Genomic DNA, 21,844 nt, shown 5'->3' with positions numbered 1-21,844 from the left:
AAGGTGTTGATCCCAGCAGATAGATGAACTTAATGTGCAGTCCTCAGTCTGCATTGCTGCTCCCGGAGAGAAAGCTCAATCTCACCTCTGTGTCTAGCATTTCTTACTCTGAGTACCTAACTTCGTATGTTGTTAAAAATCTTATAACTTAGTCTGTTTTCTGGGGCCAGGCATTTGTTTTTAGTGCCTGAAGGTGACAGTCTTTTAATATATGTGGTGGGAAAAACTGTGTGTTGAAGTATCAAATATTAAAGTATTCATTGCTCTTGTGAAATTAAGTGCAAATCCAATTATTTTACCAATATTTAAAGAAAGGAGCCTTTAGATGAAAAAATGACATAATGACAAATTATACTGGTTTGCTCCTCTATCACCAATACAGGTCCACAGTTGTAGGAATGAAGGGATTAGTTCTTTTTGGCAAGGTTTCATCTAAATTTGATAAAAATAGTCAACATCCAGTGAGAAAATGACCCTCATGCCCTTTTTTTTTCATCAGTGCAAAGCTGAACTGGCATTAGCAATGGTAGACATAACAAATTAGTTTAAAAAAAAAAAGTAGGAACAGTCTTTCAAGTAGGATTGAAATACGGAAACAGTGCAAGTTCATTTTAACCAGGCAAAACACTTCTTTTTTCCATGTGTTCTGCATGATCCATGGAAGAACTTATTTCATTAGGGAACATCAGCCACTTAGCTATCTAATAACTAAACACTGCAAAAAATTTGTAAGAATCTAACATAAACTGCAGATTCTCCAATGGCCTGGTATTATTTTGAATAAAACTTAAGTGAGATTTTGGAAAATACAGTTAAGAATCATAGAAATACAGAAAAGAGAGTGAAAGGGAACTGCAATAGTTCACGTTATCTGTGCCAAAACAGGATCAGCTGTATATAAAACATAGTTGTGATGTAGTTGTCTAACCTGTCTCTTAAAATCTCCAAAAAAAGTTATGACCCACTCTCCCACAAGCAGACCTAACAACACTTACCATCAGAAAGGGAGATTATTTTGTGCAATATGTAGCCTTAATTTCTTTACTGATAAAAGTTCAGGTATTTGGTAGTGTAATCTTCTTCTGTCTTCTGTTATAATTAGAAGGGTTAGATGAGTGGTTTTTAAGGCACTTTCAGTTTAATTCATGGATGAGGAGTTGTAGAGGATCTGCCTATATCTACCAAAATAATGTTGGGGTTTATCTAGATGGTATCAAAGTTTTTATTACTAATTTTCAGCACTTTATTGATGTTATATCAGATAGGCCATATAAAAATCAATTTTCATTAAGTCAGATGTTTTAGGAAATTGCAAGCATTTAAGATGTGTAATGCCAACACTTAGATGTTTCTATGTATTGTTTTGTGTGTCATTAATTATAATGATGTGGAATAAATATAGCGAAAAGAATGTCAATTATGACTTTATATAATAAGCATGTTGGAATTATTCACATACAAATGAAACTGTAAAAGTAAAAAGGAGGGATGAATCTTTTTTCTTTTTAATTTTTTAGTGGATTTCTCATTTTTAAATTCTCATTACAGTGCATGGAAATTAGTAATTAATAGAAGAAATCTGGATCAAGTTTTACTGTGAACTTATATTAACACTTCTAATGAAAACTAAAAATACTTTTTGAATCAAAGAAGGAACTGAGGATACAATATACACTCTGCATATATTGCCTAACATTTTATCTCTCCTTTGCTCCAACTGAGAATCTGACCTAGGTACAATATAATAACCTGAAAAATTCCAAATTAGCAATTACAATAGCTAAGCTTCAGACTAAAATACAAGCTTTACCCACTTTCTCAAAAATTTGCCTTAAGCTGCCCTTATCATCTTTTACGGATAATCTTATTCAGAGCAGAGTGTAATTATAGTGAAGTCAGCTGGAACTGGGGGCTACACCTTCTGTTATTCACTTATCTGTTTTACCTGGTTGTTTTGGTTTTCTTATTGTTGCTGATCAAAACCAACAGTAAGATGAATTGAAAAAATGACACTCTTAAAGCCAGCATCTTGAAGGAATTAATGTAAGCCTGAACCCATCCTTTAGAGTTGTAATCTAGCTGCCTCTAAGACTCTGTATCTATAAAAGTAATAAGTCATATCAGTTATGGCTGAGTTTCTGTGTCCCTTCATGGGATTCGGGATTTGAAGAGTATGAGAGAGTAAGATAGCTTATCATAAAATGTCTGACAGTGCACATACATCAGAAGGGTTTACTGGATAAAGATGCAATCTCTGTCCCTCTGCTGAAGGCAGTTTATAACTTTCTTATTCTTTTACAGATCACCTACAAAGCAGTCAGTTCCTTTGACCCAGAAATAGATTTATCCAATCAAAGTGGACGAGTCTCAAAGCTAGGGAATGAAACGCACTATCTCTTTTTTGGACTGTATCCTGGCACTACCTACTCTTTTACCATCAGAGCCAGCACAGCTAAAGGCTTTGGACCTCCAATCACAAATCAGTTCACCACTAAAATATCAGGTACTTGATTAAAGAATATTATTGTTTGCTTATGATAATGACATGGCTAATTCTTTCGTTGTTTACTTGTTCTTCAGGATTTAGCAAGCAACAAATTGAAACAGTAAAATACATGTTCATCCATGAAGATAACAAAGTGACATATATTAACATATCTGCAAAACTTCAAAGTGCTTAAATATCAGCTAGTACTTTGACATTCCTGTTCACAACTGTAACTTATCACCCAAGAAACCCTATGAATTATGTGCCTGCAGTCAGTGCCAGCTGCTGTTGCAACATTTAGTGTAGGGGGTTTTGGACATGAGGAGGAAGGTTTCATTCAGAGCTTAGTCAGCCTTGACATGATTCTAAATTAGTACCGTAACGGTGCTGGAAAATATCTTTAATGAGCCATGAACAATTGAGAGCAAAGCAGAAATACTGTATGTCTAGTGCTCGCTTAGGAAGCGTAGCTAACTGCCAGCCTGCATATGTTCCTAGCAGGCATGTGGACTGAAGTGGATATGAAACTGTATTAGACAAGAACATCAGGACTAGTGGTTTTCAGATAACAGCAGCATGACTCTGTCACTTCTGCAAATCCATGAACAATATTTTAAAGCCCTCCCAGAGGCAGAGGAACACTTCATTTCTCTAGCTGATGGGATGCAATATTGTTACATCCTCTAAAATGCTTATGTAATTGATGACAAAATGTTTTGCAAAGTTGCAGTTGAAATCCCTTTAGTCTTCACTTCTCTACATTGTTCCTGGGAATTAAACTGACAGTTGAACCATGGTCCCTTGATAACATTTATAGAAAATTGCCTTATGTATTTGTGGTCAACTGTGCTTTTCAGAAAGGATAAAGGAAAGCATTTGGGTACAAAATCTTCTTTCTTTTTTACTCTCATTCTGTGTAATTTTCCCCATCACTCATTTTCTGTCCTCACTGGAATGAAAAGAAGTAATAAGTATTAATCAGAAATAGAGCAATTTCTTTTTTCTTATTATAGGAAAGGGTGGTTAATGCAAGGTGGAAGTTATTGCCAATAGAAATGTTTGTTTCAAGTTAGAAAATTGTTCTTTATAAACAGTTAAACATAATAACACTGATCAATAAAGATGGGGTTCATTTTCCATCCCCTTTCCTATACTGAGCAGAAAACTCCTCTGTCAGAAATCAATTTCTGACACAGCAAAGCTTGATATGAGTTAGGATGGCAGAATCAGCCCCTATTAGAGTGAGGAAAGAAGACTATTGAGAGTGAATGAGTATCTGGATACTTGGGAATAGTGCTGGATCTTAAATTGTTGTTCTTTTCTAAATTTGATATGTCACCCACTAGAACTCAGTACTGTGAACAGACGTTGCAGGCATGCTTGAGATTGAAGCTAACCTCCAAGCTACCATGTGGTGAGGTTCTGCAAGCTGTCTTGTCTGCACCCCATTCTCTCATTACTTCATGTTACTACTACTAACAGGGAATGTTTATGACTTCTTCATGCATAGTTAAAGCCAGTCTCTTGATGATTTAAAATAGAAGCAGAATGCATGCATTTCTTAACACCACTGAAATAATCACAACTGAAATTTTAGCTGTTGAATATGGTACCCTCTTTGCAGTGCTATTGGCCTGTGATCTCATTGTCTCACTGTAAGGCTCTGAGGCTCTTGATAAGGCCAGCACTCTCCATTTTGGAGAGACATGAAACAAAACGTTTATAGATGAAAGGTTTCACTAGTTTTTAGAACAGATGAGGTGACAACAGTGCTTTCTGACCAGTTTCTGAATTGAGTCATTGCATTTTACTTTGTCTAACTCTAGACTGCATTTTCATCTGAATAAAATACTCTTAATTTCCTGCCTTAAGTGTTTGAGTAGTACTGTTCTGTGTTGTAAATAGTTGCCATGTTTCATTCTACAGTTATGTGATTGACACTGATGGATTAAGTGATCTGTATGTAAATACATATTACCAAAAGCAGAGCTTGTAAGCAGTGCATGCTATCAAAATAGATGGGCACTCTATTAGAAGCCTGTTTTCTGTTGCATATAACTTTGTGAAAAGTCAGCTATGCAGGCTGAAATTTTGTATGCTGCCTTTCATACTAAGAAGAATTTCATCCATTTCAGGAACATGGCTGATGTCATGAAAAATTCTGGTGACCGATACATTACTGAATTGCTTTCAAACAGAGATTTAAATATTTAGCAAGAAGAGAGACATTACTCTGAGCCATCACTCTGAAAATCTCTCCAGATTTGGGCAATTTGTAAATGTTGCAGTTTGCACACAAATGGTGGAAACTTGACAGAATTGATCAGGGAATGTCACCATAGATGCCATAGTCACTAAAGAGATTTAAGTTCTCCAAGCTTTTAGAGCCTTGCCCGTTCGTTTGTCAACTCAGTGTGGCCCAACACAGATAGAGTCTCTAAGGGCCTTACCTTTTAGTGCATCTGAGCTTTCTGCTGCTGAAGACCAGGGTGTGCAGTTGCAAAAACTGTGAAGGAAGAGTATCTCCTGTTTTCTCTGTTTATTGATAAGCTCCTTCTTTACATGTGGGCAGTATGAAGGAGGAAGAGTCCTAACCTAGACAGGAGAGGAGTGGAAGAAAAGATAACGTCCAAGTGTCTGTGGAGAAGAGAAAAAGGAACCAGGACTAAAAGGCAGGACTGGGAGAACCACACCTCATATCCTGGACAGGAAAACAATTTTGGTGGAGGGAGACTAAGATTAGTAAAGACTGCAAGTAGGGACCTAGGAGTCATAAGTTAGGAAGAGTACAAGAAGTGTTAAAACGCAGACAGGAGACAGAGGGTGAGAAATGACACTCACAGTGTTCCAAAAACATTCAGAGTTCATACAGCTTTTTGGAGATGCAGTTACTCTGTGCTTACCTTATTTTCAGGATGGTCAACTTGAGAATGGGGCATTATGTGAACAAGTTCTGGATATTCAAAACTGCAAAACTGAAATATGTGAAACTTGTGTCTGAATCTTTAAAGTACTGTGTAATACTGTGCCTTTAGGCTTCTCAAAGTGGGTACCCAAATTTCTTAAAATGATTAGTCTAAATGTTTGTGCCTTATATCCAGGACTGGAAACAGAATAAGAACCTCTCATCTTACAAGGAGGTTTTTGAAGATTTTTTTTTTTTTTATTTATGAAGCATTTCAAAACTGGTGAGTATCAATGAAAAGCGGTGACGATGTTGTTTTCACAGAAGACTGAAGAGTTGTGGGCAAAAGTGTTAATGCAATCCTTACTTGGATATATAGGGCAATATGGATAAAGGAGAGAGAAGTTCATATACCTTTCAAGTAAATGCAGCTTCTACTGGGAAGGTGAAAAGTATTGGAAAGTACACTTGAAGGAAAGACTTGCGTTGTTGGAGCTATTTAATTTGCTAGAGGAGTGTAGAGGTTGATATTATCTGTATGTGGAGCATGTTATACTCTAAGTAACTTCCATCAGTATGGTACACAAAGTATCCACTGGCTGGAAGATGAAGCTAAATGTACATTTGCAGATACTCTTCTTGAGATAACTTTTCATTTCCAAGTCATGGATTCTCAATACTTTCTGCAACCTTACTCTTACTAGCATCTGTTTCCTGTCTTGAAATTGGCAGTGAGCTGGGATTTCTTTGATTTTGATTTTTTTTTTTTTTGCTTGTCGTGGTTTAACCTCAGCTGGCAACTAAGCACAATGCAGCTGCTTGCTCACTCTCCCCCACCCAGTGGGATGGGGGAGAGAATCAGAAAAAAAAAAGGAAAACTCGTGGGTTGAGATGAAGACCCACAGGACAGAAAGGAAGGTGGTGATGATGATGATGATGATGATAAAAAACAACCAATAATAATAAAATAAAATTGGAATATACAAAACAAGTGATGCACAATGCAATTGCTCACCACTCGCTGACCAATGTCCAGTTAGTCCCCGAGCAGCGATCCATGCCCTCCCTGGCGAACTCCCCCCCATGACATCCCATGGTATGGAATACCCCGTTGGCCAGTTTGGGTCAGCTGCCCTGGCTGTGTCCCCTCCCAACTTCTTGTGCCCCTCCAGCCTTCTTGCTGTCTGGGCATGAGAAACTGAAGAATCCTTGACTTAGTCTAAACACTGCTTAGCAACAACTAAAACCATCAGTCTGTTACCAACATTATTCTCATACTAAATCCAAAATATAACACTATACCAGCTACTAGGAAGAAAATTAACTCTATCCCAGCTGAAACCAGGACACTGCTGAAGTTATTTTAAGAGTTGTCTCACACTTATAACAGAAAGCATCTTAGACCTATAATGTGTTTTTTATATTTGAAGAAGTCTTTAAAATTACCTATTCAAATAAAGATACAGCTCTTGAAAGAAGAAATACAGGAATAATTATTATTTTTGCCTCTTTTCTTATTCTAGCACCGTCTATGCCACCATATGAACTTGAAACACCTTTGAATCAAACTGACAGCACTGTGACAGTATTGCTGAAACCTGCACAGAGCAGAGGCGCTCCTGTCAGGTACTGGGGGAAAAATCTTTATAAAATTAAAACCAAATTGATCAATTTCTTGAACATGTTTTCTGGGGATTTTCTACACAGCAATCAGTGTCTAAATTCATGTCTGTATTAGCTCTAATTAAATTAAATAACTGAAGAAAATGAAAGTGCTTTGATGTTGAGTGTTCGTGTATTGTTTAAAGGATTTGATCCAGATGCAAGTGGCTTGTTCTTTGAAGATAAGGAACAAAGCCATAGTTCTGTTGTGTGGGTGGCTTCTTTAAGGTAATTGCTTACTGCAGTGTTATAAGTTCAAGGGCATATCATTTTTTATGCTGAGCTACTGTCTTTAATATTCACTCTTCTTGTTTACTTCACAGATTTAAGATAATCAACCCTTAGTAAGTAAGTTAGCCAGTTTAAACAATATGTACTGTAACATTCATAAAGTATTTACATTTAATTGACTGTGACAGCAGAAATAGAAAAAAAAATCAACCTGGAAAACCAATAGCTCAGATTCTTTAGTTTTATATAGTACCCATTAATGAATTTCCAATTTGCAGAGGTTTATTTCACCGCCAGATACACGGTACTGTGTAAGTCCTTCATTGATTAGAATAAAAGATGCCTGCTTATCAGGGAAGAAAACAGAGGAATGATTAGATTATTTTGAATGAGAACCAGTAATGAGCTCAATGCTCTGAGTAATTGAAAATACAGGTGAGAGAAATACAGATTTTTCAGAGGTTTAGAATGTTTTTCCTTTTGGCTAATCATGTATCATCAAAAATGGTTAATTCTTTTGTTTCTGTAGGAAGAGTTTCCACCTATAGTGAATGACTATCAATAATTTTCATTGTGATGCTAAGGTTTTTCGTAATTCTGTTTGTCTGGGAAATACAGATCTGGTATGCTCATGTAGGTGTGAATGAAAATAAATGTTCTTTGGGTTTCTTCAGAATATTCAATGTTTCATATAATTAGCTTTTTTTACTATGCAACATATTCATTGTTGCATTATATATTACATGTATCTAGGTCTGCATTTAGGAAATGCCATCCTGTTGGTCATTTAGACAACTTTTTAAAAAGAAAATGTAACACTTTCGGGAAGTCTGAACCAGCTCAGAAAAAAACAAATTAAATAAAGCAGATTTAATGAAACTGTTTGATTTAGCAGATTAGATTAGAAACAGAATGATTTGATGTTTCTCTTACTTTCTCTCACAAAGCTATAGTGTAGTCTTTCTGAATTCAAGCATCTGGATTAAAATAATACCACTTGGAGTCGTTTAAAGACAAACGTATTAGACCATTAGTAAAAAAACAGTTTCATTCCTTTTATCTGCATCATGAACTAAACATGATTGACTCCTCTAGCAGTAGTGACACATCAGAAACTTCACTGACAATAGAAAGGAGATTAAGGCATACCAAATAAGGGGATGAGTGGTTAGGAAAATAGGAGGAGAGATTTAAAGTAACATGAAGCTATAGAACTGACAGATGAACACACAGCAACAAATATACCAAGGTCTTTTGCAACAGGTCTTAAAATGAATGCTGACTGCAAATTCACAATGTAAATACTGAGTGAAGCAGAGAGTGAAAATTAAAGTAAGAATTTCTTCATACTTTTATCATTTTATTGTGCATTACTCACAAGCACACTGTCATTGCATAGCTTGCAGAACACATTCTGCATATGTTTTTTATCATCTTAATCTGTATTCATTGGATGTTAAAAGTTTAGACATACTTCCTTTATGCACACCACTATGCAAGATGCATTGTCTGTTGATTCTGCTACAACTATCAGCTTGGTTAATGCAGATTTTTGAAACTGCATTAAACTTGCAGTGTAAATGATTGTTGTTTTATTGATCAACACATCAACCATGTCACATAAAATTCTGTAATTCCTGAGATGGATAAGGAGAGCATAAATTCTACCATTCAAGTCAACAAAGCTAATACCTGAGGTCATTCAGAATTCCAGCTTTTTTCTGTGATTAAATTCTTTTTGTCTACTTAAATATGAAAAATCCCAATATCTTATACCTTATTTAGAATCCACATACAACCACCACAACATAAAAGGAGAGAAGGGGCAATGCTGATTGTTTAAATATTGATTCAAAAAACAGGCTTTATAGAAATGTTCAGGAAGCTCTGTTTACAATGATAAAGTACAGGTTAATCATGAAGGCCAAATGGCATTCCAGGTTGTTTTAGTATTCATAAGACTGGACATGATTAAAATGTATTTTGTCAGAGTTTTAATATGACAAATACTGCTTGCTTTGTCTTCAATTTCAGATCCAGCATGTTTTATGGCTGTCGCTGTGTTTATTTCAAGGAGATTATTTCGGAATTATGTATGTTTAAAGCAGTAATGCATTCAGTAATGATGAATGTATGCACTTCTTTAACAGCTGGCTAAGCTATTTTGATTTTTAGAATGATTGTAATTTGCAAGGCTTTTTTTTTAGTTTAAGATGATGGCTCTGTGGAAATTGTCTAATATGTCTTATTGTGAATATTCTCGTTTTTTCAAATAAATGTGTATGTAAGAGTCAGTAAAGTTTTAAAGAATTTGCATAAAAAGCATGCAAATGCAAATATTTTTTCAATGAGGGCTCTTCAACATTTGTTGAGGAACTTAATCTTCCAAGGCAGTATTTACTTCTTCAGGGCAGGTTAGCCTAAAGTTTAGAAGACCCTGGGGCCAAATTGTCTGCAGGTACATAGATTGGTTAGTTCCATATACTTCAGCAAGGAATGCTAATTTATTGCAAAGATCGGGCTCATACACAGAAATGAAAAATGTAATGCTCAGTGACTGCATGTATTTAGTGTTATTTATATATTCTTCTATGTTAGAAAGAGCTTTAGATTGTTTGCTGCATTCCATTATAAAAGGTTCTTGTGATCTTCTCTGGAAAAGTTTTCCTGCAAGCTTTTAGCTTCAGTGGGGAGAAGCAAGTTTTCTTCGTCACATAGATTTCCATTCAGTTTTGCCATGATAAAGGTTGAGTGTTGCCACTGCTTTTATCTCACTTACATAATCAGCAAAATGCTGTCACCATACCACCCTCCTCCTGCTATTCTGTGCCACATCCTCAAAAAGCCTTAACAGTAAACATTCCAAAGATTTAGGCCCAGATAAGACTGGAACCACCTGGCAATAGCAAGCAATCTAGGAGCAGCAGACTGGGGCAAGGAGCTTGAAGGATAAGAAAGACGGCAAGACTATCCAGGCTCTACTCTGCCTCCTGCTGTCATATATTACATTACAGAGTTTGGCTCAGCTGGATTTGCCCCATTAAAGCCTTCTAATCAGTTAATGGCCCATTCAGCCACCCTTCCTGCTCATATAGGCACCACAGATGGTTGGTACTTTCCTCTTCCAGCCTAAAGTGAGAGAACAAGAGGGCCAAGTATGTCAGCTAGCAATGCCCTGTGGATGCAATACCTGGCATTTAGGATGCCAGAGTGCGTCCTGGGCTGAGTGTGTGGGATCGCTCCGGGCAGCACCCGGGGCTGCAAAGCCTAGACAGGATGAGAGGGACAGAGAGAATTACAGCAATTGCCAAGTAGTATAATTAAAGTACCTTAAAGAAAACACGCAGAAGGAAGCAAGTAAACTTTGAATTATGTGAGTTGAAAGCTTAGAGTGTGCTAGAGTGAAGGCAGTCTGTGTACTCTCAATGCATCTCTTTTATCATCAGTGTGCCCACCTTCTTCAGCATACATAAATAAGAACAGCTCTACTGGGAAAATAAAGCAAACATCTCTTTACTTGAAGTGCTTAATTTTGAAACATACTTCTAATCTCTCTTCCCTGAAGAAGTAATGTATATTATATTTCAGCCCAAAAGGCCATATTAAGTATTTTGAAGTGCAGCTGAAAACTACCACAGAAATTTCAAACTACATGTTATCTAAAGTGGTAAGCATTCACTTCTACTACTTCATCAGATAAACACTTCATGATGTGTTCAGATTGTCTAAATTCCACAGAGATGTACATTACTTATTGGCCTAATCCAGACCTTTAAAGGCACCCTGTAAATACTGGGCCCATTGTCACAGGTGGAATTAAGGCCACCTGCACATGGTCCCTGGCGTAGGAACAGCATGATTCACAGGAAGATGCATGGTGTAAGGAAACCTTTGTCACCCTAAGTCCAGGGAGTGCTTCATTCGGTACGTGGCTTAGCCATTTCAACAACACTCATAGTATAATGATTCTTAAATGAATGACGGAGGACACCTAATTCCTACCCACTGACTAGCAGTAGGAAGGGGTAAATTAAATTGAGGTTGTCATCTTTGAAACACAAAGACTTGTACGTAATACAACAGTTCCCCACTGGAACCACCATGCACTGCACACAAAGCAGAGGTCACAATTGCCTTCCCATCCCTGCCACACACATTGCAAGGTAAGAGGATGTGTTTTAGGGCCTCATCTCTTACATTCAGCATGACTGGTGTCATGAGGATCAGTCTTTTACGTGTCTGGCCATCCCCTCTGCTTTGTCACTGTGTCTGCTCACTTTCTCATAGGCTGGCAGAAAGAGATTGCACTTCCTTGTGCCATGTCAGTTAGGGCACACAATACTGTTCAGAAGTGGGATCATGAGAAGCCTGAGAGAGCTTTTGCAGGACCCTCCAATCTGACAAATAGCCTTCCAGAGAAGCCACTACCTATCTTTATTCTTGAAGCTTAGCATCTTCACAAAAACACTCAGCTGGTCAGCAGATCAGCAGATTAAATTGTTTCACTGGCAATCAAGAAATCCAAACAAAAACTAGCAAGCTAGCCAGGCTGTTTGGAAACCTGTGGCAGATACCATTGGAACTCAAAAAGCAGCAGGGCTTTAAGCATTCTGAATACAAAAGTTTCAGGATTTTTTCCATAACCTTGAAGAGACCATGGGGCGCTTGCATTGCTTTTGTGAGTACATGGCAGCCACAGGGCTGGGCCTCAAAGTTGCAATCCACTTCTCAGAGAAGAAGAAATACTGGTATCTCAGTCTGAGTTTCTATGTTGCATGGTAAGAGTGCAGCATTAATTCCCATGCATGAATTATGAAGGCAGACATCATGAGTATGATTATAAAGTCAGGATAAGTGAACAAATGAGTTTTGAAATGGGAGAACGCTGATTTGCACACTAAGAGACACGTTAGCATTCTGTGTGGGCAAAAACATGGCAACAGCACATGCAAATAAAAGCATTGCAATATCTGTATTTTTAGCTCTGTCCTCTCACAATTCCTACCTAGCATGTTATGTAATGCTAGCATGTTATTGTAATTTCTTTCTATTCCCAGTGACATTACATGGTAATGTAGTAATGAGAAAAAAGAAAATCTCATGTAGATACTTTTGAGAAAAGAAATATCAAAAGTGTGCATTAACCAGGGGAGATTTGGAAAGCTTCCCAATAAAACGAAAAGTGAACTTTGGCCTTTCAAGAGCTTACTGATAAAACAGTCTAGATATTTGGTGGATTTATGATAAAGAAATGGTTATGTTGAAATAATGTTACTATACATGTTCAAGTAGCATTACTAACTCACTAGTATTCTGAAATGTCATGTTCAAAATACAGCCTTCTGAAATACTGTGAGACCACAAGGTCTAAAGAGCATGAAGGGAAGTTACTGTCCATTCTTTAATTTGCTTGCCACAAGCATCCTTTTTATTGTTTAAGGGTTTGTAAACATGAAGACTTGAATTGTATGCTGTAGGGTCAGCTCTTGCCTGCAAACTGTATTTCCAAATCATAGTTTTACAACCTGTAAGGCAGCCAGTAAACTTGTTTGAGGATGTCTGTGATACAGAAGGGATGGGGTTTTATTAATGCCCATAATTGTCACTTCTTTATAGTAACAAGTATAATTATTTACAACAGAAGGGTCAATTTCAGTTTCATTGAGTGAACAGTCCAATAATTGCTTATGCTGTAAAAATGCTGTAATTCTTTTTTTGTTATGCAGTAGAACTTGTCCTTGGATTTTTACTGTGACTTCAGGTAGAATTTATGGTACATGTTGCCTGAGCATGTGTGGTGCAGCTTCACATGTCCTGCTGGCTTGTTCAGAAATTTCCATGGTCCTTTTACTGTGACTTCTCACATAGTCCCTGGGTAAAAGAAGCATTGATTCTTGATTTCTTTAAGTAGGAATTTGTGTCACTGAGAACCCAGCATGTAATGCTATCTGTTATTTAGCAGTGTGATTAACAAAAATTAGTATATGATAAATAAAGCAAGCTAGAGCAATTCCAGGATAAAAGAGAAAATAATTATTCTATATCTCTGAAGAGATTATTTTTCAGTATCATAACTCACTGATATTTTCTTATGAGTTTTGGTTATAATTAACAACTGAAAAATTTGATGCACTGTTATGAGGTTCTGGTTTTTTGGGGGGAGGGGGGGGTGTAACTTTCTTTCTACATGCTGGCCTTAAGTAGGATGCAGTTGAGACCATGTCTTTGCATAATTCCTAATGATAGTATTCTCAGTATTGCTTACCTCTCATTCTGACAGTATGGTAGTCCAGTTCAGCTAGGCTAGTTCTCTGCTAACATCCTTTGGACCACTGGGTTTTTCCAATATCCCTGGTGAAGGCTGAAGTCCAGCAGCAATTCAACTGGTGAATCATAAACTCTTGGAACTCATACCCTGTTTTTCTGGCTCTGGACCGCCAACTTCAGTCAGAATTGATAAAGCATGTTTTTCTTAAATCTACTTACTAAAATGAACAGCTCAGTCATTGAGTATGCAAGGGACAGAACAGTGTCATTTTTCCATGATCCCTTTCCAAGGAATGGCTACTCAGTGCTCAGCTTAGCCTACCTGAGTTCAGACTTTAGGCGTGCATATTTTCTAGTGAATTTTTTATGCCCTGTACCATTCTCTCTCTATACCACTGAGACCACCTGGCTAAAAACAGTCCATGTTCATACTGCAGAGCTCCCAGGCACCATGACCACCTACAGATTACCATTTGGGAATGGGCCCTGATTCATGTCTAGAAATTTTGGGGACAGTGGTAGCTGGCTGGTGCCAAAGCGCTGCTGGGAACCTTTCAAACCATTTAACAGGGAGGACAGTGTTGCATTTCTCTGTTCAATCTCCTGTTACACATATAGCTTAGATGGATTTTAGGCAGCTCAGCATTAGCAACTCTGAGCACCAGCCTGTTCTGAAATATCACTATGTTCTCAGTAAACCAGCAGAAACCTCTAACTAGGAGCACAAAGTTCCTAAAGCTCCTCCTAGGCAAGTAAGAGACCTGAAGTCCTTTTTCCTTTCTGATGGGACTTTGAATGTGTTATATTTTAGATGGTCATTGAATAAAAACAGAAATAATGGACAGACTAGAGAGTGTCTCCATTTGATTAGACAGGTTCCTTCATGAATGCTGTCATGGTTCTCTGATTCTTCTTGTATTTCTGTCCATGTGCTAGGCCAGCCTCAGCAGGAGACCACAGTAATGCTGTTCAGGTGGCTGAAGGGTGGGAGCTGTATGGTGAAAACCTCTCAGGTTGAAAACAATATTGAACCCTGGCCTCTAGTTTCTGAGAACATGCTCAAGTCATTAGGTTATTGTGGAAAAAGCTGGCATGACTCTCACATTTCTCATGAGACAGCTCAGACATTTGTATCCTAAGCAGATGTAGACCTATACAGCAAAGCCCCAAATAAAGTGCCTTTCTCTACTTCTGGATGAGTTTAGGTAGTTCCTCAATTACAGGCACATTGATCACCCCATAGAGACAGTATGAGAGGTACAATCCCACCTTCATCTCAGCGTAGCCCTCTGGAGTTGTAAAGAGACATGTTTCTTTCTCCCACTGAGCGTATAGGGGGCTCAAGTGTATTTCTGGGCACTTGGCTTGAGAGAGAGAGGTGTTTAATTTGGGGACCACAATGAAAGAGTTATGAACATTGCTGGAAATTACCTCATTGCATGATTTTTAAAATTGTACTCAGTTTATACATACCTGAGTTCAAATGCAAAACAACCAGAGCACCCCTTGAAAATGTAAGAAAGAGATGCTGTTGCCCTGCGTTTACTGAAATATGCCAGGGATTTGTTTTCGGTTTACCACATGCTGTGGAGGGATTGAAGGAGGAGTATGTGAGTCAGCTACATTTCTCTGAGTGGTTGTTGTACAGGATTATGTGGGGAGGTACTTTCTGTGGACATTTTAAAGTCCTTTTCTGACAGTATGTATCACAGTAGCTGTATGTTAGTTGTAGCCACAGTGCTAAGTGACCCATTCTGAATTCTTGTAAAACTGTGGTTAGGAATTGTCGGGCACATATAACCCATTGCTCTCTCTGGGAGCTTTCACTGTTGATCTTACTGTGTATTATGCATGTGCGTTTCCCATATCCATAATGTCAATGTGAAATTAGATTTTCCACTGTGGCTTATCATCTCACTACAGTTCTTTTGTTTTCATGGAGGTTTGATTCTCATTGGTATTTTTGCTCTCGAGTGCTGGATGCTGAAGTGAGATGTCCAAAGTGAAAAGTATGGAGTCATTTTTAGTGGTTGTTCACCCATTTGACTAAATAAGCACTCAAGTCAGTCTTGCAGCTCATGTTGGAAGCCATAGCTGCTTGGGCCCTGTTAGTACTGAAGCCTCGGCAATGTTGCGCATCAATCTTTATATGCTTTAGCCATCTCATATACTTTATATTTTTTGTGGTTCTTGAGATTCAGTTGCTTTTCTTTCATAAGTGTTTAAATTAACTATGTATTTCTAAGTGGCTCACAAGAGCTCTAAACCAGTGGCCATGATGTAAGTACATGTTCATTGTGCTGTATTGTGACGTACTGAATTATCAACTGAGAGGTGACCCACTGCATGTTTCGTTTATACATATCAAATATAACATATAACACATTATAATCCATTTGGCAGTAAAAGTAGATCCTGCTTGCAGCATTGGATTGGAGTGCTGCACAGAAAATATTGAATAGCCTTCAGGATTAACCTCCTACAAATAGGATGAGATACAAAGTTTGCATTTTATGAGCTAGTAACAAGGATGCATGTTGTAAGATAGAGGCTCATTTTTGGAAATAACAGAGGAGGAGAAAGTATGTATTAATGGCTTGTGGTATGACTGTGAATCATCAAAACATGGCATGACTGTGAAATAGGCAAATAGACTGTACACGGCAGGTGGGGTTTCCAGCAAAGGTGACAAGCTATAAATGCTATTGTACAAGACACTGGCAGGACCTCATGTGAACTCGTGTGCCTAGTCCTGATCTACCAAGAAATACTAATTTACTAGGTCCACAGCAGCAGAACGTTGTGGCATAATTGATCAGGGAGTGGGCAAACCTCTATTACACATGGAGGTACCGAGAGAACTAGACTTGTTTCAGCCAGCCAGTTAAGGCCAAGAGAAGACATGGTTGTTTTCTAAAAATACATCAAAGAAATAAACTTCAGAGAGGAAAAAGAACAATTTCAGTTCAGAGGGCATGTAAATAAACAGCTCAAATATAAAGTCTCTACCCAGTGGTGAATTGTACAGATATAAATGTCAGGAAGGTGGTGCTAGGTAGATTTATAGAAATAATTATGAGATGTGGTATTGTGTGAGAGTTAGTCACATGGCACTGTGGTGCCAAAAGTCCCTTTTCAGTTTTCTGTACATGACAACCCCCCAAAAAGCGGAAGCTGTTGTCAAGATGCTCACACAGACTAGGGTCGTCTTCATCACAGAGCCAAAAGTCAGTGGAGTTTTTCCCATAATTTAGGTTACAACACAGAAATAACCTGTACCATTTTAATTGCCTTTTCCATAGATTCTTTGACAATGGTGCGTTTTCATACTGCTGTTGACCTTATGATTTTTTCTTCTGGTATTGTGTTTTTTGAGCAAGTTTATATGAGCCCTTTATTCACTAGCAAACGCTAAATGGCTGCATTAAAAAAGATTCTGTTAATAATACATAAATGTATGGCAAGAGGACTGTGGTTTCCAGGGCAAAGTAATTTGGGGGAAATCCTATCTCAGTATAAATAATATTTGATTGACCCATTCTGTGTACACTAAAGCATTTTGATCATGCCTTGCAAGCAAACAAGTGAATGCTTTTATTTGATATTAAGTAGTATTAAAGGAGATGGAAGAATAAAGAGGAATGCTACATAGAAAGAGGAATAAAAGCTATAGATGTGCTCTGAGTGAAACACTGTCATTTCCCATACTGGATGCTGAAAGAGTATTCATTTTACTGAACACTAACATGAAAACTTTCTTTTTGTTACACTGTTCATTTAAGTAGGAAAGGAAATCACTGGCATTTACAACAAGCATCATGACTCTAAAGCATTGCTAAATAAAAGCTAATCTGCTCAAATGGATTACATTAAATGACATAAAGAAACATTAGAGTCACTTACTGGGCTCTACAACTGAAAGCAGCAACTCTTTAGTCAGGAGGAGTATAAATGCCTTAGCCTAAAACAGTCTCAGAGAGCAATAGGACAGATGTCTAAGGCATTATAAAAATGTTGAATCTGGGGAGAAATTACCATGGGGAAATCAGGCAAGGGCGAATGAATTAACTGTGTTCTCACATCTAGAGTTGAATCTGTTTTTAAGATTAGTCTCTGAGGGTAGTAGAAGCACAAGGCCAAAATCTCATCTGTATTTAACAGTTGTGCTAATCCTGAACTGTGCAGAATCTTTTATCTATGGCCAGATTTCCTGTGGGAAGAGCTGTACAATGTCATTCTGCCAAGGTTTCTATACCACCTAATCCTACCAGCACTGTTCCCAGTGCAGGGAGGAGGAAGAGTTATACCTTCACTGACAGAATAGAAGGTCAGCCTTGTATTTATCCACAGAAGTCCTGAGAAACTGGGGACAATGCCACAAAACCTGACTGTTTTTTCTGTATCTGCCTGCATATTCTGCACTGCTGATTAGAGCGCCCTGCAGAGAGTCTTTTTGTAGAGAAGAAAGGATGAAAACGAACACAGACAGTAATCTCCATTTCAAAATTGCTGGACCAGGATGCACTGCATTTAAGTTGTGGAAAGAGCCAGTAGCATTGAGAGACGAGAATTATGTTGTGGTTATTTTTGCTGTGGTCCTGCTCTCCCACAGCAGAGTTGGCAGGAGAATATGTGTCTGTGCCTTGGGTTGCTTAAGTGATAATGCTAGGCTTTTCAGTTGCAACTGAAGCACAGGCATGTGCTACTTTCCACCAAGTCTCCCATGAAAGCATAGCATCTGGCAGAAGGAGAAAATGGACAAATGAGGCAACATCTTAAACCACCTCAGTAGATCTGTTTGAGCTAGTCTCTCCATGCTCTAGGTTGTATCCCCTGGTTGAATAGATTAAAAACTTCATATCCTCTGTGAATGCTTTAATGAGCAGTAAACAGTTTTCAAGCTTTGAATCAAAAAACCTGTTGAAATTAGCTTGTGTATTCATTCAGCTGCTTCAGCAAATATTTTTCTTTCTGTGCTGCACACAAACCAGCAGGTTGCAGAGCATCCTTGAAAAAGGGAGTAAATAAGCATTCTCCCTCTACTTATAAATCACTCATTTTAATACATCTATTTGCTTAATTCCCTAGCCCAATTCAGTAGTGAGTTTCCAGTGCACAGCTTTGTAGAACATAGAAAGATCTCATTCTTTTAATGTTAACATTGTGTCATTAATCCATTAGCTGATCTCCTGCTCTAAATACTACTTCTTCATTTCTGTGTAATATCCAGGCTCCTTGATCAATTTGCATGTGCATATTGTTTTTCATCCATGAATAGGATCTGTGCAACTTGCCATAGTTACACACGTGAATGCTGTTACATCTGCAGTGTCCACACCTCATGGACACTCTCCACAGCATAGTCACAGCATTGCAGGAGTTTATGGTTTACTAGAAAATATTGAAATAGAATCTTGCTTACCTGTAATCACTTTTTCTTAGAAGAAGTGATATTTTTTTTTAATTTGTAAACCCCTGAGGATATTGCAGTGTATGTGCAGATCTTTATGTTGTGATTTTAAATCTATAAGCTGTATGTTAGTTTTTCTTACCTTTTGCAAACTGTGCATCCCGAGGAATTTGCAGAGAATAGAATGAAAACCACTCCTCTAGGATGCAGCGTCTTGTATAATAAACATAAACTGGGAGTTGTATACAGGAGAATGAGCAATGGTGTATCTTATCATTTATGTATGGATTTAGATCTGAGGAAATCTTCCTATTTGTTAAGTACATCACATTATTTCTCAAAGTATTTTTTTCATTATTCTTATACTTTATCTTTGTGTAGCTACTGATTCTTCAGGGCTATTGAGGAAGAAACCTGTGGTTTGCATATGGCCCTGGATTTCTTTGAAAGAGAAATGACTCGGGCAGGCTCTTGCACGAAGACTGCCTCTTTATCTGTTACTCCATTCCTTTTAATTCCAGTACGGTATTTTATCATATTATATCCAGCAACTCTGAACATTGTAGAATGATAACAATGTAGTATAGTATTTCTTAAAAAAAATAACTTGAATCTCAAAATTACTTAGTGGAAATGACGTAACACATTCATACCATGTAGCTTTAAAGAACTAGTAATATCCCTGTTAGGTCGGAGTCTGCCTTCCTGTTTTCTTGGGAATCCAAGTGAACTGGTCATTTAGACCTTGCTAGATCTATTCTCTACCTAATTTGTGAAGACCAGGTAATAGCATTGTGTCATATTCTGTAATAGGAAAAATAACTAGTTTGTTTCTTCTTTGCACTCTGGCTTACGTAGGAAGGAACCAGGTGGAACCTGGTGGTTCAGGTACTGTCAATGACTTTACTGGAGCTGAAAGTGTGTTGTAATGAATCTTTCCATTCTAGTCAGAAGCAGACCTAAAATTTGCAAGCAGTAGCAGGCTTTCTTTGAATATCAGAGAGTCAGGCATACACTTTCAGAAATGCTGCTATTGCTTCTGATAAGATGGGCTGTGTGATCTCACAGGTTGTTGCATATTGGTTTGCATGTGTTTAGACTCCTGGAATTTCCTTTTGTTTCTTCCTTGTTGATCTGCACTTCAGTACTATTGTGTATCAGTATTTTCTTTCTCTGTGACAGATTGAAAAGAAAGGATCAGTCAGCTCTGCCATGGCTTTCAGTTTTGAGTATTTCCTTCAGATCCTCTCTAACTTCATTCTTTCTTTAGACTAAATTATTTTAGACAGTTTTACTTTCTTTAATTTCTTTTAATCTGTGAGAAGACTTTACTCCTTTTTCCATGCTTTCCAGTTGTTTTATAAATTGGCCTTAGCAACTTGAAAACTGGTGAGTTAAATGGTGTAATATTGGCTTGTAAAAGAACCTTGCTTGCTGTACCAAGATATTTTTATCTTGTATTTATGAACTTATCATTTTTCTGTGTTCTTTTTAAAAAGAAATTAAGCAAAGAACATAAAGCTGATTAAGAAGCTTTGAAATGGTCTTTGGATTGTCGCAAGTATCATAAATGTAAATTCATTGAAAGTATGTTTTCTGGCTTGGTACCAAAATATATTGCCATAGTTTCAGCAAAATTTGTTGAAATAGAAAGCACTGTTACTAGAAAACACAGTTCTTCAGACAATTAAAATCTTATTTTATGATACAATGGCACATTTTAGCCTGCAACAATAGATAAGATTGCTCAGTTCTTATAATTCACTACTATGCATAGGATTTCAAGGTCATATTATTTGATTTGGACTAACTTTGGCTCACAGCTGTGCTTGTTTGCAATCTGGTCACATTGTATTAAGTCTTTGGTCATCATCTGACTCCACACTCAGGTAAATCGAACAGATGAACAGAAATGTATTTATTAAGAAGTCTTAAAATAATTTATATTCCACTGCTGGTGTTTTGTGAAAAAAAACTTGGCTTTCTAAGATGGTAGGACCACATCTGCTACAGTTTGGCACTGAGAAACTGCCAATCTGACTGAAACAAAGACTTTTAGAATCAGCTGATAGTTCTTATCTATTTTTATACCATATAAGGTGATCATTTTGCATACCATCTACGATATCTAACCTTTAATTATAAATGCTGTGTCCTTGTGCTTGTTACAAATTTCTAATTACTAAATTGCAGTGACATCAAAGAAAAAAATCCTCAGATAAAGAAATCTTTAAATTAGTTAAGTCAAAAAAATCAGCAGCAAAAGTCTTTCATCTTGACCTAATTTACTTAAAATTCTATGCCTGATGTGAAGATTAATAACAGGTGGCCTTTTAGGGAGCACTCAGCTTGAGTCTAATGTTCTAGTTGTTCTTTTATTATCCCAAACCTCTATAACTAAAGGATTTTTTCACCCTGCCCTTTGTTCACAATATGGGACTATAATTGAGTTCATATTTCTCACCCAACCTTTCAGCTGTAATTAATATTTTATTATATCAGATTTTATCACTAAATAGCCTAGCAGCAGGGTATTGAGCCACACACAAGCTCCCACACACGCATACACACACAAAAGCAATAGTGACTTATTGATGTCAGGCAAGTTCCATGTAATGAGTTATGGTTGAGAGAATACAAAATACATTCATGCTACCCAGCTAATAGTCCAAAGCAATTTAGGACTGATCTTATCTTGATCAAACCAGGACAAAGAAAAATTAAAGTTACAAGAATGAAATATTCAATGCTGTGTTATTATATCAAATGTGTGGCATCTAACAAAAATTGTGCAAGACCAGCTATTATCTATTTTCATTATTATATTTTATGAGCAACAACAGTTTAGGTCATACAATTTTGTACTAAAAGTTACACACTG

The 21,844-nt window shown here is 37.3% G+C and overlaps 1 protein-coding gene across 12 annotated transcripts in view; it reads left to right on the top strand.

Annotated features, from left to right (window-relative positions):
* The window catches only part of PTPRM (protein tyrosine phosphatase receptor type M), a 500,309-nt gene that overhangs the window by 273,398 nt on the left and 205,067 nt on the right, over positions 1–21,844 (top strand). For all 12 annotated transcript variants that reach the window (XM_069779033.1, XM_069779028.1, XM_069779026.1 and 9 more), the window contains exons 10-11: positions 2,302–2,503; positions 6,917–7,019. In XM_069779033.1, coding sequence (XP_069635134.1) covers positions 2,302–2,503; positions 6,917–7,019 — 305 coding nt within the window. The remainder of the gene's footprint in view (positions 1–2,301; positions 2,504–6,916; positions 7,020–21,844) is intronic.

Source organism: Haliaeetus albicilla, chromosome 3 (genome assembly GCF_947461875.1).
Source record: "Haliaeetus albicilla chromosome 3, bHalAlb1.1, whole genome shotgun sequence".
Lineage (NCBI taxonomy): Eukaryota > Metazoa > Chordata > Aves > Accipitriformes > Accipitridae > Haliaeetus > Haliaeetus albicilla.
Note: the sequence above shows the minus strand (reverse complement) of the source record. Positions and strands in the feature narration are given on the sequence as shown.